We start from the raw sequence: 24,697 nt of genomic DNA, 5'->3' as shown, positions 1-24,697 counted from the left end.
GCAATAGTTAATTCGAGCTACATTGCTTCAAATTCTTAGTGAAAGTTGAAAGTTGTTTGGTTGTTCTTTTTTAACTTTAGCCATTCATGTTGAGTGTGTAATGCTATGGTGGGATTTTGATTTGCATTTCCCTAATGACCACTGCCTGATATTGAACATCTTTTCATTTGCTTGTACTTACATATATTTGATGAAGTGTCTGTTCCCATCTTTTGTGCATTCTTTTGTTGAGCTGTTTTGTTACTATTGAGTTTTGAGAGTCTGAATTCAAGTTCCCTATCAGTTATGGGATTTGCACATATTTCTTCCCGGTCTGTGACTTGTCTTTTCATTCTTTTAATAGTGTTTTTGCAAGAGCAGAAGTTCTTAATTTTGATGAGATCTAATTTATAAATTTTTCTGTCATTGTTTGTGCTTTTTGTGTAGTATCCTATCTGAAAAATCTTTGCCAAACCCAAGGACACTAAGGTTTTCTCCCCTTTTGTACTAGAAGTTTATAACGTTTCAGCTGTTACATTTAGCACTACCATTCATTTTGAGTTAATTTTTATATATAGTATTAGGTATGGATCAAAGTTCATTTTTTTCCTTGTGGATGTTCCAGTTATTCCACCACCATTTGTTGAAAAGACTGTCTTTTTCTACTGAATTGCCTGCTGTGCGTTTGTCCCAAATCGATAAACCATATTATGTGAAGTCTTTCTAGATCCTGTATTCTGTTCTGTTGATCTGTGTCTTTAGGTATGTAATGCCAACCCTATTGTCTTAATTACTGTAGCTTTATAGTAAACATTCAACTCAGGTAGTATAAGTCTTCCCAACTTTTTTCTTCTTTTTCAAAGTTGTTTGACTTATTCTAAGTCTTTGACCGTTCCATATAAACTTTAGAATCATTTTTAAGACTGCAGAGGGGGTCTGAGACCAAAGTGTTGTAGAATTGCCACCTTTCTCTATGTCCATAGCTAAATTCTCTAACCTTTGTGTACCTCCTTTTTCTCATTGTAAAAAGGAGGGAGTGGAATAATTAACTCCATAATAAGGTTGTTACAAAGATTAAATGAGTTAATTCATGGAAAGTGCTAAAAATAGTACTTGGTCTGTTACAGATGCTCTACAGATGTTTGATAACATGTTTGAGTCAGTAGCTCAGATGAAATCAGAACCTGATTAATTGCCTTCTCCTTTTCTTGGCTCACTTCCTTGGTGCTGGTTCTTTTTTCTGTTGTCTCTCCTCTTACTATTTCATGTCAGTTGCTAACAGCTCCAGAGCTAAATTGAGTAGAAAGGAGAGTACTGTTGGAGCACCTGGGTGGCTCAGTTGGTTAAGTGTCTGACTTCGGCTCAGGTCACCATCTCACGGTTTGTGAGTTCGAGCCCCATGTAGGGCTCTGTGCTGACAGCTCAGAGCCTGGAGCCTGCTTTGGATTCTGTCTCTGTCTCTCTGCCCCTCCCCTACTTGCTCTCTGCCTCTCTCTCAAATACAAAACATAAGAAAAAAATTAAAAAAAAAAAAAAAGAAATGAGAGTACTGTTTCCTCAATATCTTAAATCAGAAGTCCTGGTCTTGAGTTTTATTGACCTTAATTGATCTGATTTGTCATCCCTGAACTAATCACCTAGATTAAGTGGATATCTGACTGGTCTCAGCCTTCTTTGGTCCACCTGTAAAACTAAAGAGTGGATCATTCCTCATACTATATTCCTGAGAAAACTGGAGTGAAGGGGAATGGATGTTAGGACTGCAGCTCATAAATGCCCACCATACTTGTGTAGGCTGTGAGTTCTTTCCAGACATTTTTATATAATTTTTATATAATATACACTCAGACGTGCACACACACATTTAGGGGTGAGAACTGATAACAGATTCTTAAGGGGAAAATAATGACTCTTTTCATTTGATTTCAGTTAATAATGGGACTTGGTACCCAGGGGGCGGAGAAGAAGAGTGCAGCATCTATTGCCTGTTTTTTGGCTGCCAATGGTGCTGACCTTAGCATTCGAAATAAGAAAGGTCAATCGCCGCTTGATCTCTGTCCTGATCCAAGCCTCTGCAAAGCACTGGCAAAGTGTCATAAGGAAAAAGTCAGGTTTGTATTATTTCTTGTCATAAAACTTACTGTTCTTTGTAAAGCACCATGTGGTTTCATAATGGAGGACTTGATTACTTGAGAATGTCTTGGTCTTTGCTCATCTTCCTTGTGTTGATGCTTTCTTCCTTAAAAATTTTTCTCCAGACACTGTGTCTCTTACTTAGTGTCCTAATCTCTGCATTACTAAATACGATGCTTTATGCATAATAAGTGCTAAGAAACTTTTCTAAACCAGCCTGATCTTCTAGTACTCCTATACATTAGAGGAATTCATCTATAGGAAGAAGTACTAGTGAAATTGCTGTGATTAATGTTAGATGTATTCAAAATTGTAATAGACTTTTATTTTTTTAAATGTTTATTTATTTTGAGAGAGAGAGAGAGAGCAAGCAAGGGAGGGGCAGAGAGAGAGGGAGACAGAATCCCAAGCAGGCTTCATGCTGTCAGTGCAAAGCCCAGTGTGGGGCTTGAACCCACAAACCATGAGATCACGACCTGAGCGGAAATCAAGAGTTGGACACTTAACTGACTCAGCCACCCAAGTGCCCTGAAATTTTTAATAGACTTAAAAAAAAAATGTTTATGTATTCTGAGAGAGAGAGACAGAGAGAGAGAGGGAGAGAGAAAGAGCGCAAATGCGAATGGGGAAGGGGCAGAGATAGAGAGAGAGTGAGAGAATCCTAAGCAGGTTCTGCACTGTCAGTGGAGAGCCCGATGCAGGGCTTGATCTCAAAAACCATGAGATCATGACCTGAGCCGAAATCAAGAGTCAGACACTTAACCAGCTGAGCCACCCAGGTGCTCGGTAGACTTTTATAAGAGAGGCAGTGTACATGCTCACCAGTAGGGTGTATGTCACACAAAGTCTGTAATAATTCTGGCACCTTGTACAGTGCCTGACAGACACTCACTCACTATCACTGAAGGATTGAAAGAATGAACACATGAAGGAACCGATTCCTGATGGGGTTTTCTCTAAAAATGATTTCACACCTGTCTTTTTTTTTCTAAAAGTAAAATATGTCAGTAATTTTAATTATTTATAACACAATTGCTTTTCTTATTATGAAATATTGTAGACATATAAAGAGGTATGTATATTTTGTTCCTTTTTTTATCCCAATGCAACAATGCTGTGCAGCTATTACTGCTGTTTATACCTGGTTCTGGCCATTCAACATTTTGGTAGTTTTCCCTTAATCTTTGTGTTCTCTTGCCTCTCTTTTAATTTGGGTGTGGAGATGAAATGACATCTCTTTGGAATCTATACATTGAGCTGTTAATGGAGAAATTCATATGAGGTATATACATTTCTTTAAGTGTGTCCTTGAGGAACATAAAATTCTATTACAGCAGGACAGAGCATATCTAAAAATATAGATTTAAAGCACTATAATTCCTGCAGTAGTAACTTTAATGCTGGGGTCTAAGATGGAACCAGTGTGTGTGTGTGTGTGTGTGTGTGTGTGTGTGTGTGTATGGATGTTCATGAGTTTCTGAAGATTATGGTAGAAACAGAGTATCCCTTTTGTATAGCTATAGTTGGTCATATATATGTATTTCTGTGTCTTGTATCTATATATTTATAGATGTGTTCTGTCTTTCCATAGTAGAATTTTATGCCCCTTAAGAATACATTCAAAGAAATGTCAAAACAGCAGCTGCAGTGACGTATTTTCCACAGTGCCCTGTCAGTTGTAGACTCTAATGATGCTTCATTCTGTCTGTAGTTAGGATAACTAATGTGGGCTCTAGCTAGAATTTGTGTTTTATTCCTATGCCCTTCTCTGCTGGTTCTTTATAGGTAACAGATTCTGAGTGAAACTGTTTATGTTAAATTTTTTGTAACTAGTGTTTTTGGTTTCTTTGTTAGAAGAAGATTCACCCTTTTCCATTGGGTGAGCTATTTGTTCAATTTGAAATTTAAATAGTATCAGAAGCCTGTAAAGATGCAGAGATGTATACAAATGGAAAAATATGGTATGCAGTGTTTCGTATACAGATGTTAAAGCTTAATTTTTTAATATAACTAAAGCTGTTGTTATGTATGCGAATGATGCTCTAGATGTTTTTAAAATATTTTAATGAAGTTGTAATATAAATATTCTGATAGGATTGATGAGAAGTATTTTCTTTTGTTAGTGGTCAGGTGGGTTCTCGAAGTCCTTCCATGATTAGTAATGATTCTGAAACCTTAGAAGAGTGCATGGTGTGCTCAGATATGAAGAGAGATACTCTTTTTGGCCCATGTGGACATATTGCTACCTGTTCTTTGTGTTCTCCACGAGTCAAGAAATGCCTCATCTGTAAAGAACAAGTTCAGTCAAGGACAAAGGTAATATATTTTTAATACAGTATTTTATCATTTTATGAAGTTCTTTGAGATTATAAATAATGATAAATAAGATTATATGATGCCATATGTATGTTAAACTTTGTTCTAAGAATGATTTAAATTTGAGGTGCCTGGGTGGCTCAGTAGGTTAAGTGTCTGACTTTGGCTCAGGTTATGATTTCACGGTTCGTGGGTTTGAGCGCTGCATCAGGCTCTGTGCTGACAGCTCAGAGTCTGGAGCCTGCTTTGGATTCTGTGTCTCCCTCTCTCTCTGCCCCTCCTCTGTTCATGCTCCTTCTGTGTCTCAAAAATAAACATTAAAAAAAAAAAAAAAAAGGATGATTTAAATTTAAGAATGTATAATTTATGTATTTATCAAGAAAACAATTTTGAGTTTCCTTCTTTGTATATAGAAACTATAGAAGTTAAAAATCAGTCTATTTTGCTTTTATAACCTAAAGCTGTACTTAATCCCATTTTTCATTGTAGTTATTATATATTGCACCTTTTTTGAGTACACGGACTCTCTTGCATTCATCTTCATAAAACACCAGTTGTTTGTTTGTTTGTTTGTTTTTTGTAGAATGTCACACATTCTGGATTTGATTGTTTTATCAGAGTGTTGTGTAATTTGTTTCTTTATCCTCTGTGTTTCCTGTAAACTGGAAGTTAGATCTAACAGCTTGATTAGGGTCAGCTTAAACATTTTTGGCAAGAAATTCTCACAGATGGTGGTACTCACTTTGTATTGTGTCCCACCAAGAGGCAAATAAAGTCTGTCTGTCATCTTGCTGTTAGCGAGGGCCAAATTCTGTATCCACTCTGAACTTTTTATCTTGTCTGACTCTACTTTTTGAGAAGTATTATTCGTTTCTAGGTTTCTGGTTTCATTCTTTTTCTGTGTAACTTAGTGCTCTATAACTATATTGTCTTACCCATTTTGGTTGTACTGAAATAATTGATTTTCCTTGTTAGTTTTTCCGTGTGTGTGTTAAAATGAGATTTAAGTTTTTTACAAATGATTTCTCTTAAGGTGAGTAGCTTAAACCAAAAGATCTCTTGGTTTTCTTTGGTTTCATTTATAAAGCTTATACTCTTTTTTTTGTTCTCTTTTTATTCTCTTCATTATTCCCTTGATGTTTCTTAAGCTGTTCATTAACCTTCATTAATTAGAAAGGAGCTGGCACTAATTCTTATAATGAATTAGCTGGCAATGACTTAAAAGGTGTTACCTTGCCGGTGCTTTGTACATTTTCATAGGGAGCCTTCTAAAACTAGATGTTTTCTGTGATCCAAATGAACAAATCTTTGGTAAAATTTTTGGCACAAGAAAATTACAAGGAAGTTATTTTTGGATAGAGGATTTTGGAGTAGTAAGGTGTGTATAGCTGCTTAGTCTCTTTGTAAAGGTGGGAAGGATGAACTAACAACACTTAACTGTCAAGTGCAGACAGTCTGTTAACTGCAGGTGCTGTGTTGGCATTTTATATGCATTCTATCTAGGTCATCCCTGCTTAATAGATTAATGCAGATCATTCTACTTGGTATTTATAATTTGCTTTAGTTACCTGCTCACTAAGCAACAGTTTGGGAAAGAATCTGAAAGGGTAAAAATTCAAGCCATTCTCTTATTTTTTAGATTGATCTATGCATTCTGTTGTTGGGCCTGAAACTTTCTGTGTTGGATTAAGCCTTATTTTAACAAATCTTTATTGAGCACATGTTTTGTAGTCAGGACAGAGATGAATATGATAATTAGCTGCCAAAAACTGGTAATGTGCTGGTAAACTTAGATTAAAATCTACTTTGCCATATAGGATGTTGTAGGTGCTTTGAGAGAGATGTAAAGTTCAGAGTTCAGAGCCCCAGGTTGCCAGAAGCGGAGTCCCAGATACTGAATAACCCTTACTGGTTGTCTGACTCTAGGATTCACAGTTGGAAAAATTGAAGCTCAAAGAAGTGTACTCAAAGAATCAAATGCAGGTCTCATGATTCTTTTTTTTTTTTTTTTTTTTTAAATATTTTTTTTCAACGTTTTTTATTTATTTTTGGGACAGAGAGAGACAGAGCATGAACGGGGGAGGGGCAGAGAGAGAGGGAGACACAGAATCGGAAACAGGCTCCAGGCTCCGAGCCATCAGCCCAGAGCCTGACGCGGGGCTCGAACTCACGGACCGCAAGATCGTGACCTGGCTGAAGTCGGACGCTTAACCGACTGCGCCACCCAGGCGCCCCTCTCATGATTCTTAAGTCCCTGTTCTTTCCCCTGTGTGATGATACAAACAAGAGTGTCTACAAAGGGAAAATTGATGGAGCAGGTAGAGAGGGAGGAATGTGCTGTCATACCTTTCTAGACCATTTCTGAATTCCAAGAATCAGTAGGCTTTCAGTTTGACTTTCAAGTTATAAAATTTTCAAACCTGCAGAAAAGTACAAAAAGTAACATACCCACCAAACAGATTTGCCAGGTTAGCTACAGAGCTTTGAATATAAAGAAATAGTGACCCCAAGTGGTTAAAGAGTAATGAACATCTTCATTAAAGATCAAACAAATTATAAAACTAATATTTGGAGGAAGGGGGAGTAAATAAGCTTTATCTCCTTAGCAGTTAAGGAAATATAAATAAAAAATTATGAATTACCATTAATCATTCCTATCAAATAAGCATAAATAAAATCTAAAAAATGCTATCCTGGACAGTGGAAAATGCACACTCTTTTAAACACTGCTGGAGGCTGAATAAATGGGTTCATGTTTTTGAGAGACCATACTGACAGTATTTGTGAACCTTTGCAAAAAACATGCTTTGATTTAGTAATTTCATTCCTGGGAATGTAACCTGAGGAAAAAAATCCAAAGGGGGAAAAATGTTAAGGCTACAAAGATTTTTTTAACTAAACACTCCATACATAATATCTGGTTTAACCACCCTGTGAAGAAGGGTTTGTTCTTTATCATTTAGATTTAAAAAAAAAACTTTGGCTCAACAGTGTTAGGTAATTTGTTCTTATTGGGACTGGAATTTGAATCCAGAAATATAAAGGTCCCAACCAATCATATCTTACTGCTTTCTCCTGTTATTCAACTATAGAAATTATATGTACATAGCAAGGTACACATTGGGAAAGTCCATAGAGAGAGCACATGCAAAATTTGGTTAGTTAGGTGAAATTATAGATGAGTGGTGATCATCATTTTGGGGCAGTAATATTAATGTCACAAGATATGGGTAAATGTGAATGTGTGTCAGAAGGGGGGAGAACAAGTGAAAAATGCAAGGGCAGTGGGGTGGGATGGGGTTGAAAAAAACCAAGAGAAATAGTTACACACTCAAAACTCAGATGAAGTGGAGATGAAGAGGAGATAAAATTAAGGAATATTATGAATAGATAGTGGAAGACTTGTGCCTTTAGAGATTATAGAGAAAGAACAGGGCAAAGCCATGGACTCCCACCAGCATGGGAGAACTGACTAGGTCCCAGAAAGGGATATGTTGGGTAGAGTTCCTTGGATGTGGATAAATAGAAAAATTCCCCTTGGGCCCTAGCAGTCTGCTAATCTGGCTGGTTTTTTATTAATATTAGAAATCTAGCTTATCTTAGATTTATTTTTATACTCCTTTATTTGTTCTTTTTATTTTTCTTTCAAAGTAATTTTTGAATAAAAGAAAATTAAAGCCTATTCTGGTCTTTCTGACCACAGAGGAAATGGAGTTTTCTTTATCATTCTTTAGGATAGGTAGGAAGACTAACATGGAAATAGAACCTATGAAGGGCCAGAGTTTATAAAGGTGAAAAAATGAGCAACCCAGAGAGTCAAGGACAGAGAAGTAGAGTGTGTGAAGTTTCACTGTGCTAAGAGTGTTTCCTTATAGAGGAAATACACTTGGATACAAAAGAAACTGTTAGAGTTACAGGATTTATCTGTACATGTTCACACTTATGCTGTAACCTCTTTTTTTGTAGATTGAAGAATGTGTGGTATGCTCTGACAAGAAAGCAGCTGTTCTTTTTCAACCTTGTGGACACATGTGTGCTTGTGAGAGTAAGTAGCCTGTACAGAACTTCCTTGGTGTCTTTATAGAACTAGAAAATGAAACAAAGTATAGCTTTGAGGTTTTGTTTTGTTTTGCTTTTTTTTTTTTAGATATATAACCCATGAGCAAAAACATTGGTCAGCCTTTCTAGTACCTTCCATCTCTTCCTCGGTACTATGTACAATGTCACCTATGTCCCTCCTTGCTCTGAGGTTAGAGAAGGCAGAACAAGCTATGTTCTACCAGCTCACATTTTGATTTCATTTGTATCAGCACAAAATGATCTCTTATCACACACAATAGAAATTTATTTCCAAAAATGAATTTTGAAACATTTAGTCTAGGGCTTTTCACATATAAAATTGGCACATCTTCATTTGTCTTCACCTTAATATTGTCTCTCCTGCATACTTTTTTCCCCCACTACTGAATCACCCACAGCAACTATTTGGGGCTATACTGTCTGGCCTTCTTAACCTTTCTTAGTCGTTATGTTAAAAGAGCTGTTTTGGAGGATATATTGAAAGTTCATGATGTTTTAAAATATCTTTTAAACATACTATCTCAGAGTCCCTTCCTTTTTATATCCCCCTCTTGTTCTTTTCAAATTCATGCACTGTTCAACATTCTCCTCTTCCCTTTGCTGGTTTCATTTGTCAGTGAAGGATTTTAAACAAGTTTAACAACTTACACTTTACTTAAATGAGCTCAAAGTAAAGCATGGTGTTTTCTATTATAAAATAGTTTATAGTCAATAGGTATTGATTTTCAGTGTAATATTTAAGTAATACACAGATTATATGATAGATTAATTTCATTGACATAGATTTGTTTTAAACCTTGGTGGTTTTTTTCATTCTGATAGGCAGCTCATTAACTAAATAAAGGATCAAGGTTTCCTCCTATAACATTCTGCCTCAAGTAATTGGTTTTGTTTTCCAAAGACTAGTATAATGGCTGTTATCAACTGTCAGAGGGCTTGTGGAAAGAGATTTCTGTCTTAAGTAAAAAGAGCTCAGGTTACTTAAGTTTTCATAGTCTAGGGGCTAGCAAACTTTTTCTGTAAAGGGTCAAATCATATTTTTGACTCTATAGGCCACATGGTTTCTGTAGTAAGTACTTAACTCTTTCCTATTGCTCAACTCTGCCATTGTAGTGCAAAAACAACCATAGACAGCATGTAAATAAATAGGCGGGATTGTTCTTCCTTAAAATTTTATTTATAAAAACAGGGACCTGGTTGGGTTTGGCCTGTAGGCTGTAGTTTACTGACCCATGTGATAGAACAAAGTGATACCTACAGAAGAGATTTTGAAAGCTGGTTATAATGAGTAGTTGATGATACAGATTCTCAGGCCTTATTGTGGTGTTTTCCCCAGGAGTTTCCCAACGTTCTTACATTGTCTTTGTATTCAGATGTAACAAGTGTAACAGCTAACTTTTATAACAAGAGGAATAGCTAACTTTTATTAAGCTCTTGACTGGTACCAGACATTTTAATTTCTTTTAGAATACTTCCTCACTTATCTTCACAACAACCCTAAGAAGTAGATTGTTTTCTCCATTTTACAGACAAATTGTTAAACATTTATTTGCTAGGGAAGATGAAATTGAGGTGGAAAATGCCCCTCTTTCAAGGAATGGTGGAGCAGTCCATATCCCAGTAATGTTAAACAGAGTATTGAAGCCTTGAAGAGTGTAAATGCCTTGACAGACCAGAGGAAGGAGAGACTGTATCCATTTTGGGGGGGAGTAAGAAAGATTTTGTAGAAACAGTGTAACAGTCTAACTTAAAAGAATTTCAAATAATTGTTACATATCAAATTAATTAATTAGTTTAATCCACTAAATTTAAGGAAAAAATGTGCTCTCAGATTGAAGACAAATCCCAAACCAGATTTCTATTAGCATTTGCTCCTACCTAGTGCATCGTGCATAGGCCAGCATCAGACCCAGCTCTGTCTGGGCCTTGACATGAGATTGGTCTTGATAATCCTTCTCTGTCCACCAGTGCAAGCACCATTAGGAGCGTATGCCCCATCTTGTCTACATAAATTATCCCTGGATACCTTTCACAATTTTCCTGGGTTTTTTTTGTCCCCCCCTGTTTTTGAGACGATAAAGACACTTGGTACATAGACTAAGATATGGAGTATACGTTCATAATACATGCTAATGAGAAAGGATATATTGCAGGATGTTATTTTGTAATTAGTTAATAACTTTAGATGTAGAATTAACAATCCACAACCTGTAATTTTGCCTAGGTATTTCCTCTTGGGATGGGAGAGCATTTCTCTGATACATAACATTAGAAAGTCCATTATGATATATTTTTGATATTTTCATGGCTACTACATTAAACAAGTAGTTACTAAACAATTCCATAATAAATGACATCAATTTGATAGAGAAGGAAGAGAATTGTTCAACATATTTTAGGAATTTTAGAGACAAACTGTTTACAATAGAAAGTACATTTAGAAAATTATGTGAGCAACCTTATAATTCTATATTAGTTAAAACTTATAAAAAGTATCTTCCTTCTTTATTCTCAAGCCTTAAGATCTTGAAGTATTTTTTATTTTAAAAAAAAGGGGGCCCTACTAAAAAGGAGAACTATAGACCAATTTCCATGATGAACACGGATGCAAAAATCCTCAACAAGGTATTAGCCAACCGGATCCAACAATACATTAAAAAAATTATTCATCACGACCAAGTGCGACTTATACCTGGGATGCAGGGCTGGTTCAATATCTGCAAAACAATTAACATGATTCATCACATCAATAAAAGAAAGGACAAGAACCATATGACCCTCTCAACAGATGCAGAGAAAGCATTTGACAAAATACAGAATCCTTTCTTGATAAAAACCCTCAAGAAAGTAGGGATAGAAGGATCATACCTCGAGATCATAAAAGCCATATATGAACGACCCAACGCTAATATCATCCTCAACTGGGAAAAACTGAGAGCTTTCCCCCTAAGGTCAGGAACAAGACAGGGATGTCCACTCTTGCCACTTTTGTTCAACATAGTATTGGAAGTCTTAGCCTCTGCAATCACACAACACAAAGAAAAGGCATCCAGATCAGCCAGGAGGAGGTCAAACTTTCACTCTTCGCAGATGACGTGATACTCTGTATGGAAAACCCAAAAGATTCCACCAGAACACTGCTAGAACTGATTCATGAATTCAGCATAGTTGCAGGTTATAAAATCAATGCACAGAAATTGGTTGCATTCCTATACACCCAACAATGAAGCGACAGGAAGAGAAATCAAGGAATTGATCCCATTTACAGTTGCACCAAAAACCATAAGATACCTAGGAATAAATCTAACCAAAGAGGTGAAAAATCTATACACTGAAAACTATAGAAAGCTTACAAAAGGAATTGAAGAAGACACAAAAAAAATGGAAAAAGATTCCATGCTCTTGAATAGTAAGAACAAATATTGTTAAAATGTCGATACTACCCAAAGCAATCTACATATTCAGTGCAATCCCTATCAACATGACACCATCATTCTTCACAGAGCTAGAACAAATAATCCTAACATTTGTATGGAACCAGAAAAGACCCCGAATAGCCAAAGTGATCTTGAAAAGAAAACCAAAGCAGGAGGCATCACAATCCCAGACTTCAATCTGTATTACAAAGCTATAATCACCAAGACAGTATGGTACTGACACAAGAAGAGACACTCAGATCAATGGAACAGAATAGAGAACCCAGAAATGGACCCACAAACGTATGGCCAACTAATCTTTGACAAAGCAGGAAAGAATATCCAATGGAAATAAAGACAGTCTCTTCAGCAACTGGTGCTGGGAAAACTGGACAGCAACATGCAGAAGCAACCTGGACAGCAACCTGGACCACTTTCTTATACCAAACACAAAAATAAAATGGATGAAAGACCTCAGTGTAAGACAGGAAGCCATCAAAATCCTCGAGGAGAAAGCAGGCAAAAACCTCTTTGATCTTGGCCGCAGCAACTTCTTACTCAACACATCTCCGGAGGCAAGGGAAACAAAAGCAAAAATGAACTACTGGGACCTCATCAAAATAAAAAGCTTTTGCACAGTGAAGGAAACAGTCAGCAAAACTAAAAGGCAACCGATAGAATGGGAGAAGATATTTGCAAACAACATATCAGATAAAGGGTTAGTATTGAAAATCTATAAAGAACTTATCAAACTGAACACCCAAAAAACAAATAATCCAGTGAAGAAATGGGCAGAAGACATGAATACACACTTCTCCAAAGAAGACATCCAGATGGCCAACTGACAGATGAAAAAATGCTCCATATCACTCATCATCAGGGAAATACAAATCAAAGCCACAATGAGATACCACCTCACACCTGTCAGAATGGCTAACATTAACAACTCAGGCAACAACAGATGTTGGCAAGGATGCGGAGAAAGAGGGACACTTTTGCTTTGTTGATGGGACTGCAAGCTGGTGCAGCCACTCTGGAAAACAGTATGGAGGTTCCTCAAAAAACTAAAAGTAGAACTACCCTACAACCCAGCAATTGCACTACTAGGTATTTATCCAAGAAATACAGGTGTGCTGTTTCGAAGGGACACATGCACCCCCATGTTTATAGGGGCACTATCAACAATAGCCAAAGTATGGAAAGAGCCCAAATGTCCATCGATGGATGAATGGATAAAGAAGATGTGGTATATATATTCAATGGAGTATTACTCGGCAATCAAAAAGAATGAAATCTTGCCATTTGCAACTACGTGGATGGAACTGGAGGATATTATGCTAAGTGAAATTAGAGAAAGACAAATATCATATGACTTTACTGATATGAGGACTTTAAGAGACAAAACAGATGAACATAAGGGAAGGGAAACAATATAAAAACAGGGAGGGGGATAAAACAGAAGAGACTCATAAATATGGAGAACAAACTAGGGGTTACTGGAGGGGTTGTGGGAGGGAGGATGGGCTAAATGGGTAAGGGGTACTAAGGAATCTACTCCTGAAATCATTGTTTCACTATATGCTAACTAACTTGGATGTAAATTAAAAAAAAATAAAATTAAGTATTATGTTGAAAAAAAAAAACTAGCTAGGGCACAAGGCATGAAAAAAATAAAAAATGAAAAAAAAATAAAAGGTATACATATTGAAAAGGGATAAATAAAATTGTGCTTATTTGCAGGTGGAAAAAAAAGGGGGGGGGTGACTGGGTGGTTCAGTCTGTTGAACGTCTGTCTGACTCTTGATTTCAGCTCTGGTCATGATCTCACAGTCGTGAGATTAAGCCCCACTTTGGGATTCTGACAGTGCAGAGAGCCTGCTTAGGATTTTCTCTCTCTTTCTCTCTCTCTCTCTGCCCTGCCCCTGCTCACACATGCCCTCTCTCTCTCTCTCAAAAAAAAAAACAAAACAGTTAAAAACCCAGAAAAACAACTTTGACAATTTATTCTAATATATTACTAGAAAATGTCATTATTTTCATGACAAGGGGCGCTCTCTTCTAGAGGCTGCCTTTAGAGAATATACATTTGTAAGATGGTAACATTTTAAGAAGATAGAATTGTGTATTCATAGAACTTGTTTAATGTTTCTCTTAATGTGAAATTTAAATTTTTTTAAAGTTTATTTATTTTTGAGAGAGGGAGAGAATGTACGTGAGCAGGGGAGGGGCAGAGAGAGGGAGACGCAGAATCGAAGCAGGCTCCAGGCTCTGAGCTGTCAGCACAGAGCCCTACGTGGGGCTCGAACCCACAAACCGCAAGATCATGACCTGAGCCAACATCAGAAGCTTAACTGACTGAGCCACCCAGGTGCCCCATCTTAGTGTGAAATTTAAAAATGAACAAAAAAGGCCAACCCTCTTATCATGTTGTCTCTTGTAAGAAGTATCCTATTGCTGTTTTCCAGACTGTGCTAGCCTGATGAAGAAGTGTGTGCAGTGCCGAGCAGTAGTTGAACGAAGAGTGCCTTTCATTATGTGTTGTGGAGGGAAAAGTTCAGAAGATGCCACTGATGACATCTGTAAGTGTATTTTTCTTACTTTGCTGTCTTGTTGGGACTTTCATGAACATCTCTTCTCACGTGTAGTAGAATGTCGGCTTGTGAAGCACAAGGTACGTGACCTCAGTCTACAGAGGAACAGATGGGGTTTTGTTCTTATTACAGGAAACTTGAGATTGTATTTTTCTAGCTTGCAGTATGATTATAGAACTTTGAGCATTTGTTTTTTTAAGAAACCTCCATGTGTAATATAAAGAAAATTGTGTTCTTGCTTAGAGAAAATTTGCTTTTTTTTTAACATTAAATTTAGAGTATCTTGGTGAATTAGCATATTACAAATTATTTTTTCAGTTATATAAGTGTTAACATCTCATTCTTGGGTGTAGCAGATTTCACCTAGTGCATGTCAGTATTTTATAGAATAGCATTTATTCGGGACAGAGTAACTGTAGATAAACTGAAATGTAACTCAGTAAAGAAGTGGAAAGATGAAAAATTATTTACTTTCAACCTTTTAAAAATTTTTTTTAATTTATTTTTTTATATATAATTTATTGTCAAATTGGTTTCCATACAACACCCAGTGCTCATCCCAACAGGTGCCCTCTTCAGTGCCCATCACCCACTTTCCCCTCTCCCCCACACCCCATCAACCATCAGTTTATTCTCAGTTTTTAAGAGTCTCTTATGGTTTGCCTCCTTCCCTCTCTGTAACTATTTTTTTCCCCTTCCCCTCCCCAATGGTCTTCTGTTAAGTTTCTCAGGATCCACATAAGAGTGAACATACAGTATCTTTCTCTCTATGACTTATTTCACTTAGCATAACACTCTCCAGTTCCATCCACGTTGCTACAAAAGGCCATATTTCATTCTTTCTCATTGCCAAGTAGTATTCCATTGTATATATAAACCACATCTTCTTTATCCATTCATCAGTTGATGGACATTTGGGCTCTTTGCATAATTTGACTGTTGTTGAGAGTGCTGTTATAAACATTGGGGTACAAGTGCCCCTATGCATCAGCACTCCTGTATCCCTTGGGTAAATTCCTAGCAGTGCTATTGCTTGGTCATAGGGTAGATCTATTTTTAATTTTTTTGAGGAACCTCCACACTGTTTTCCAGAGTGGCTGCACCAGTTTGCATTCCCACCAACAGTGCAAGAGGGTTCCCATTTCTCCGCATCCTCTCCAGCACTTTTCTTTTTTTTTTTTTTTAAAGTTTATTTATTTATTATGAGACAGACAGAGACAGTGTGAGTGGGGGAGGGGAAGAGAGAGGGAAAGAGAGAGAATTCCAAGCAGGCTCCACACTGCCAGCATAGAGCCCAATGTGGGCGCTCAAACCCACGAAACATCAAGATCATTACCTGAGCTGAAACCAAGAGTCAGAACCTCAACTGACTGAGCCACCCAGGCGCCCCCTACTTTCAACCTTTTCAGTACTATAGCTGTATAAAAATATTTTTCATTTTGCACTAGATAGAAGCTTGGAATGGTACCTTTGATTTCTTTGTTCTGTGTATGCACGAGGAAGAACATTAGTGTAGCCAGTTCTGCTCAGGGCTCTTTGTCTTTATCACTGATAGAGCAGAATTAAAATCCCAGAAACAAGTTAACTGGAGTAAAAGAGTAAAAGTCTAAAGAGTAGGAAAAGTGCAATAAAAAATTTCCCTCCAGGGGCGCCTGGGTGCCTCATTCAGTTAAAGGTTTAACTCTTGATTTCGGCTCAGGTCATGATCTCAGGGTTGTGAGACTGAGCCCCACATCAGGCTCCACACTGGGCGTGCAGCCTACTTGAATTTTCTCTCTCCCTCTGCCCCTCCTCCGCTTGTTCTCTCCCTCTCTCTCCCTCTCTCAAAAAAAAAACAAAAAAACAAAAAAACAAAAAAAAACTCCCTCCGTTTAGTAGACCCACTGATCACATCTTTTCTTTCATGGAATTCCTCATCTCCAATCAGTAACAAGGAGGGCTGGGAAGAAAGGAAGGAGGTTAGGTTTTTGTGTGTTCTCCTAAACATCATCTAAGAGACTTTATAATTATTGCTGCCCAAACTGGCTAAAGTGCTGTGCTGCCTCCCATCTTGGCTTTGTAAAATGCAGGAACAGAGAAAACAAGCATAGAATGTGTTTGTGAGCTTGCCAAAGGAAGCAGGTAGAAGAGCCTCGGAGAACTCAAAAGTCTGTGTGTAGTTTGTTGTCTAGCTGAGTTAAATAGAATTAGAAAATAATGTGCAAACCTGTTTCTTTTTAAAGATTATAAATGAAGGAGTATAACGTGAATGTCACTACTGTATTGGTTGTCCATGAGTGAAAAAAAATTTTAAGGGGATTCTAGTAATAGTCTGGTTTTTAATAAAGTAGTAATAATTTTAGAAATAAAAAAAATCATTGCTATGTCAAAACAGTCATAACATTAAAATATTTTATTTGTATTATAGCAAGTGGAAATATTCCTGTGTTACAAAAGGACAAGGATAATACCAATGTCAATGCAGATGTGCAAAAGTTGCAACAGCAGTTACAGGACATTAAGGAGCAGGTAATGATGATCTCTTCATGGTAAATGATGATTCTAAGGATGGCATTTAATATTCTTCTATAAAGCTGTTGGTGTTTTACATAGTAAGTAGGATTCACATTAGCGTATCATGTATAGTATTTGAATAGTTTGTAAAAGGTAATATGATTAAAAGATTTAATCAGGCCTTTTCCAAAATAAGAAACAAACAGATGACCAGTAATGCTCAACCAGACTAGTAATCAAGAAATGAAAATTGGGGTGCCTGGCTGGCTTAGTCAGTAGAGCATGTGACTCTTGATCTTGGGGTTGTGAGTTCAGGCCCCACTTTGGGCATAGAGCTTACATTAAAAAAAGAAGAGGAGGAAGTAGAAGAAAGGAAAATTACAGAAAAGAAAACTACAGTGAGGTCCCTGTCTCCCTACCAGACTGAGTAGAAAACTCTGTGTTAGAAATTGTCAGTATAGGGGCACCTGGGAGTCTCAGTCAGTTAAGCGAATGACTCTTGATCTCAGCTCTGGCCTCGAGCTCACAGTTGTAAGTTAAAGCCCTGTGTTGGATTTCACACTGGGAGTGAAGCCTACTTAAAAAAAAAGAAAAAGAAAGAAATGATCAGTACACAGTATTAGAATACGGGAGTACAAATTAGTAAAAACCCTTTGGAAAAGTTTGTCACTGTAATATTAACTAAGCAGGATATTATTTTGAAGTGCAAATTTGGAAAAAATTGTACAGATGGTGTTTAAAACCAAGGGTAGTGGTTTTCTTGGCTGGGATGGCTGCAAGGTGGGGCACAAGGGAAGTTTCTGTATAGAGAGATATAAAGTGCCCATTACGTGCATTTGATCAATTTGTGAACTTTTATCAAATGGTACATTTATGATCTGTGCACATTTCTATATAAGTGTGACTGATACTTCAGTAGAAAGGAAAAATATATATGTTCTCTTTCATTCTCACTCTGTCACGCACACCATAACAGAAAGCAAGGGAAAGATAAATGCAGTATTTAGAATAGTGGGTTTCAGTGATGGGTAGATGGAAAGGATTTGGGAAGATATATGGAGGGGCTTCAAAAGAAAGGGTAGCACTCCATGCTTTAAGCTGGGTGGTGGTTTATATTGTTCTTTATATCTTATACATACCAACAGAGGTCCTCTCTTATCTACTCAATATTTCATAGCAGCAACAGTAAAATAAAGAAGCTAGTTAAAACTTGTTACATATATGGTAAGTAAGAAAGTCTGCTTTTTTCCCTTCCCACCTTATCATTTGACCCAGCAATTAAATCTGATTCAAAAGATTGAGAAGCATAGGGTGTTATTTCTTTAGTTTGGGTATCACATCAGTGTTGCCATGCAGTTGTTAGTCATCACTTGTCTTTTCTACCTGAGTTTATAAGTAATATAGTTAATAAATAGGATAACTAATGACCCTTGTGATAGAGTAATATAGTAGATAGTTATTAAAGAATTAAGCATATGTATTTATTAGGAATTTAAGCACCCATCTGAAAAGATTAAAACTCTATGACTTGGCTAGTTTTTGTTTCGAAATCTAGTACCTAGTAATACTTGTTATATGGTGACTAAGTAAAGATAAACATGGATTTACCAGTTCTTATGTAGCAACATAAAAATAGGAACATATTTAGCTCATTCTAATATAAAATAGAATGTTTCAAAAATCTTTTAAAGCTCCGGGGCACCTGGGAGGCTCAGTCGCTTAAGTGTCTGACTTCACAGGTCATGACCTCACGGTTTGTGAGTTCGAGCCCCATGTTAGGCTCTGTGCTGACAGCTCAGAGCCTGGAGCTGCTTCGGGTTCTGTGTCTCCCTCTCTCTCTGCCCCTTCCCTGCTCACTCTCTGTCTCTCAAAAATAAACATTAAAAAAAATTTTTTTTAAATCTTAAAGCTCCTTAGCATCTCATTTTCTTTCCCATAAGACCCTTATAGAAAGGTAAAACTGATTTTTGAACAAGTCTTCTCTGAAAAGCATTTCATCTCCTATTTGTGAATTAAAATTAATTGTGAATAATGATAATTTTGAACCCTATTATGGGTCCTGAAAAAATAATTCAGCTTAGGGCGCCTGGATGGCTCAGTCAGTTAAGCATTCCACTCTTGGTTTTGGCTCAGGTCATGATCTCACAGTTTCGTGAGTACGAGCCCCAAGTGGGGCTCTGTGCTGGCAGCATGGGGCCCACTTGGGATTCTCCCTCTCTCTCTGCTCCTCCCCCACTCATTCTGCCTCTGTCTCTCTCAAATAAACTTAAAATAAATAAATAAATAATCCAGCTCTACTTTTATCCCAAGTTCAGCACTCCAAAGAAGTTTCTTCCCCCTTAAATAATACTCATGACCACATTTCATCACAAAAATATATTTAAACAGTTATAACAAAATTCATTCTGAGGACTGATGGGATTTCTTGCAGGGACCTTGGTCCTTGACTTTTGTTAAGGTAACCAAGACAAAGCATCTGAATAACTCTTTTTAAAATTTAAATCTCCAATCTTTCTCTTACCCCGGTGTAATTTCACGTGCTATTAAGAATATATTAATCTCAAAGTAACTGAAGTTACTAATTGACTGCATAGAACTCTTGAAAATTTAATGGGAAAGAAACCATTTTAATGGTACTAAAAGGCTGGTTTGGCTTTTTAATTTTTTTTTTTTTTTTTATGTTTCTATTTATTTTTGAGACAGAGACAGAGCATGAGCAGGGGAGGGACAGAGAGAGAGGGAGACAGAATCTGAAGCAGGCTCCAGGCTCTGAGCTGTCAGCACAGAGCCCAATGCGGGGCTTGAACTCACAGACTGTGAGATCATGACTTGAGCCGAAGTCGGAAGCTTAACCGACTGAGCCACCCAGGCGCCCCTGGTTTGGCTTTTTAAAATAAAAAAGTATATACAATTTTCTACAGCTTTGTCTCTCAAGCTTTAAGGTAGATACATGTGAAAATTTACTTTGGAAGGGTGGGGCTAACAATTAGATTTGTAGTTCCTTCCCCCTCCCTGCCACAGTGATCATTGTCAAAGTTGATCATTACATTTTCGTATAGGCCTTAGGCCTAGTTTATTAATCTAGAAATTCTTCTTGATTATGTCATTTCTATGTTATTTAGGATACTTTTCCATGGATACTTTTCCCAAATAACATAGAAATGACTTCATAACATGAAGTATTGTGGTATAGTAAGGTAAAAAATGTTTTTCTGAAAATAAAATGTAAAATGTGTTTTTGTGAAAAATTATGTGATTTCCTAGAGTGTTTTCACCAAAGTATACCTAACGTACTTCTAAATTTTTCTGAGTTCATGAAGTTACATTTGTTAATGTGTAAGTAAGGCTAATTGTTTTTAATTGAAGGGGATCTACATTAATAGTAATCCAGTGAAGGATGTTTCAAAGCAAGAGCTCTGGGGCCACATGATCCAGTTTACATTATGGCCTGTGGTGGGGAGGTGTTTAGCCCCACAAAGCCCCAGTTTGCTTGTTTTTAAAGTGATAGTGATAATAGGGCTGAGATACTATCATAGTGTGTGGCATGTGTCTTTAGGGACATCTGTACACTGCTCCCCCTCCCCCATAGGCCTGATGTATTGTGTTACTTTCATACAAGAACAGCATAGTACACAGAGTTGGGGAATCTGAATGAGACTGAATGGGGCTATTTTTCATTCATTTCCTGTTAGATTTTGACATTTGCATTTTTTGTTTTATATAGTATTTATTTAATGAAGTGTCTTTTATACATGACAGTACAACTGATATTTCTATTTTATATAAAGGGATAACTTTAACTATTTAAAAATTTTTAAGTTAAAAAAAATTTCTTGAACATTTTAAAGCAACAAAAGATTAAAACAACAAAAGAAAATGTTACAAAGTTGTTATATGTTACAATGTCAAAATATAAAATGTCTTAGCATTTATTACCTTGTTATCTCCCATTCCAGACCATGTGCCCTGTATGTTTGGATCGTCTGAAGAATATGATTTTCCTCTGTGGCCATGGAACGTGCCAGCTCTGTGGAGACCGAATGAGTGAATGTCCTATTTGTCGCAAGGCTATTGAGCGAAGGATTCTTTTGTATTAATTAAGAAACTCAGTGTGTTTTGTCAGCTAAAGTATTTGGTCATGAGCTCTTAGTGAAGCTGTTAAGCTAGTTGGACATTCTAATGAACTAATTTTTAATATCATAGTTTCTTTCCTAGAGTGTAATTAGACTGTAAATGTATCAGAACAGAAAAAAAAAAAAACAAAACCTTTATACGACAGTGTTTGAAGTTGTGGTTTTTGTTTTTGTTTCTTTTAATTTGAAACATCAAATCCATATAATTCATAGGTAATTTACTTGTCACTTCTAAGGGGAAAGTCCTTTAAGAATGTCCTGTTATTTTTGTTTTTATTGCATTTTTCTTATAGTTTGTAAATTTGTTAGACCTCAAGAAATGTAGCTCCTTATGATCAGCTGTCCTTCAGTTTATTGTGATTTTACACAGTTGACACAGGTACTCAGAAAAGTCATGCATCAAGTGAACAGGGCAAGTCAAACCATTATGCCGCATATATTAAACGACAAAATTATAATACGAGTTTTACATAGTTAATATTGAAGATAAGATAATCTGAAGAGAGGATTATCTTTTTAAGATAAAAAGTTATGCAAATGATTGTTTCTGAATTCTTAGAGTAAATGGAAGCATGGAATGAGAGAGTAGTGACTTTGCATTTAGCTTAATTTATAGACTTAAAAAGAAAATTGTTAAACTTGAATCAAATTGCCAGTTTCAGAATGATTGACATGAAAAGGAAGAATAAGCAGTCACAGTGGGGAACTGAGGTGGGGGAAAGTGGCCAATGAAAGAGTACCTTTTAACTGACCATTAACAGTTGCCTTTCCTGTATTAATTTTTACACTGTTCTGTTTAGCCAGCCTTTAAAAAAAAAGTCCATGAAAAGTGTACCTCAGTTTTCCCTGTGGTCACTTATCCAGGCTTGACCTGACCGGTGAAATGATACTGCCCTATTTGGGCTCTGAGGTTGCATGTTGCTTTTCTCATGTACTGAGTAGTACCCCAGTGATCTGAGAAGGGTAGTGCATTGTCTCAAGGCAACAGTCTTTTTTTTGTCCCTGTTGATTCTGACAGTGTTACTGGTTCTACCTACATCGTAAGCCCTCCTTCCATTTTCTTTCAGTTGCTAAGACTTGTTATAAAGAAAACACTCTATATCTACAAATGAGGATATTATTTAAATTGCCAACAGTATCCAAGACATAGTAAGTAACCTAATAATAAATACTTTAGAAAGAGTGACCAGGACATTTACAGAAATATGTCTGATTATCTGCAGTTTTTCCTTTAACTCAAACTTTTGATTCTAGAGCATCTAATAATTTTCTGCCCTTTGAATGAGTAATGTTACTCTGTCTAGGATGAATATACATATAAATAAGTGTTTTGAGGTCATTGCTGCTAGATTATAAAAATATCACCTGTTTACAATGGTGTCTACTATATACTGTGTATAAGCTTACTCCTAAGGATAGTTATCTTGTAGCTTTTTCTTTTCTTTTTTTCTTTTGATTCTGGTTATTCCTTCCTTCCTTCCTTCTTGCCTGCCTGCCTGCCTTCCCTCCCTCCTTTCTTCTCTTTCTTTCTTTTTCTTTCATTTCGGCAACTAAATTTAAGAATATTCCTGGCAATTTAATGGCTGCTGCTTTTGCAAGTCCTGGTGAAAACAGTGGTGAGCTTTGCTGGCTGATTTTGTAGTTTTGGTGATTCTGTATCTGTGTTTAGCTAAATAATTTAGCATTTAGAATAGTAAAATTTTTATAAGTTTTGAATTTGAAAATTTGTATGGATTCAGTTATCTAATAAAGGGCCACTGAGGCTATTTTTTTAAGCCATATTTCAAAGTTATAAAAAGAGCATCTGACATGATGTCACATAAAGAAACAGATTTATTTTCTTTCAGATTTGAAAATAGCAACAGTCAGGATTTTTTTCCTTCCATGCCATAGGCTGCCCATCTCTTTTCCACTAGGTCAGCTGGAGAGGAGGGAACACCTGGCTGACTCATGCACAGTTTGGCCAGCCAGTGAATTCTGTCCAGAGCTCTACTTACATCTTTTTTGTCTTTTGAGCTTGCTGTTCTTAAACTTACATCCCTAAAGGGCAATTTCATTTTCCAGACTAGTTTATTTCTTCTAAATTAAAAATACAATAACATAAACTATTACAAAAGTCATATAAGGTCACTGTGATTATAGTGTTGTGTGTTTGTGCATTTTCTATATTTGTACCACTCTGAAATTTGTTTAATGAATAGAAAACGTTTCTCTCTTCATGTTTTCAAGCACCTGAAAAATTATTTTAAATTTGTTTCGTGCTTGTGAGCAAGAATAAGGTTAAGAACAGAGTTGTTTAAGTGACTATCTTCTAACTCTGAAATTGCTACCTCTTATGTGTCTCTCAGCAGTACTTTCCCAATTAGGTATGTTTCCTTCTCATCAGCTCGTCATCTTGTGCCTCAGAAGAGCTTTTACTTTTCCTAGAATCATTTAAAAAAACACAGCAGACATTCATTCAAAAATGTATTTATTGGGCCTCAGGGGCTAGATATACAACATTGAAAAATGGTCAGCATTTAGCACACACTGAGTCTATCATGCAGCAGTTGTACATTTGAAGAACTCTGTAGTCAAGAAGGGATCCAAAGGTACTGGTAACATTTCTTCCTAATGTTTCAGAAGAGTTGTCATAAAGTAGCATTTGGATTCCCTCTCTGTATTCCCTTACTCCTACCACATTTTCTCCTTTACTCTAAGATTGTCAGCCTTGTTGCCCAAAACACACACACAACTTACCAGATGGTGCTATTCTAGTCATTTTTGTTCACATAATTTAACATTCTTACTGCTTATATTACTAACGTATTGAATTTTTCTGGGAGCAAGAAGGCTTTTCAAGTGAAGATCGCTTTGTATTAGTGTAGGGTATGATATTAGACAGTGTTTAGCTGACCAAATCATGTTTGGACAAAGTGTTTGTAATTTTAAACATTGCAAATTGGCCAGATAGTTACTGAGACATAACATTAATTGATAATATTGAAAATAGCATTCTTAAATTTGTATCTTTGATGGCTTTAGCCTGTAGGAACTAAATTTTAGCATGTTGAAATGCATGCTGCTTAAGACTAGTCCAACTCAAATGTATAAACTTGCTGGGTCATTTTTACATAGTAGAAATACACAATCTTGTTATGTATTGCCCAGTTGCTGTCCTTTGTTTATTATGAATTTTGGACCCTTAGTGATGGGGTAGGATAGGAAGACAGTAAGGAGTTGCAAGCAAGCAAGCAAGCAAGCAAGCAAGAAAAGTCAGTATCTGAGGTTAGAGAAAAAAAGGGGTTTAAGAAAGTCGTGTAGATTTCATCAAAGCGGTAAGCAGAGAGAGTGTATTTGATTGAACAATATGAAAAAGGTCTCTTAATCAGTTTTTAGTGTCATTTAATTTACAATTGCTTTGTAAACTATACAGTTTAATACATCTGGCTTTAAAAAAAGGCCAAAGGAAAAGCGCCTATCCTCTCAGAGTGTCTAAAATGTTATAGTAATAATTTGTGTAAAAATTGAATATTTGGAATAGAATTTTTTTTACATTTTTTTTAATTGTGGTAAA

At 36.5% G+C, this 24,697-nt stretch overlaps 1 protein-coding gene across 1 annotated transcript in view; it reads left to right on the top strand.

Annotated features, from left to right (window-relative positions):
- Positions 1-22,191, top strand: part of MIB1 (MIB E3 ubiquitin protein ligase 1) — a 121,613-nt gene extending 99,422 nt beyond the window's left edge. Inside the window, exons 16-21 of the mRNA XM_049619651.1 lie at positions 1,909-2,090; positions 4,236-4,428; positions 8,395-8,473; positions 14,390-14,503; positions 16,923-17,023; positions 20,965-22,191. Of these exons, the coding sequence (XP_049475608.1) occupies positions 1,909-2,090; positions 4,236-4,428; positions 8,395-8,473; positions 14,390-14,503; positions 16,923-17,023; positions 20,965-21,105 (810 nt within the window). The 3' untranslated portion in view covers positions 21,106-22,191. The remainder of the gene's footprint in view (positions 1-1,908; positions 2,091-4,235; positions 4,429-8,394; positions 8,474-14,389; positions 14,504-16,922; positions 17,024-20,964) is intronic.
- The last annotated feature ends 2,506 nt before the right edge of the window (positions 22,192-24,697 follow it).

This window comes from Panthera uncia (genome assembly GCF_023721935.1).
Source record: "Panthera uncia isolate 11264 chromosome D3 unlocalized genomic scaffold, Puncia_PCG_1.0 HiC_scaffold_8, whole genome shotgun sequence".
NCBI classification, from domain to species: Eukaryota; Metazoa; Chordata; class Mammalia; order Carnivora; family Felidae; genus Panthera; species Panthera uncia.
This window is presented reverse-complemented; position numbering and strand designations above follow the sequence as displayed.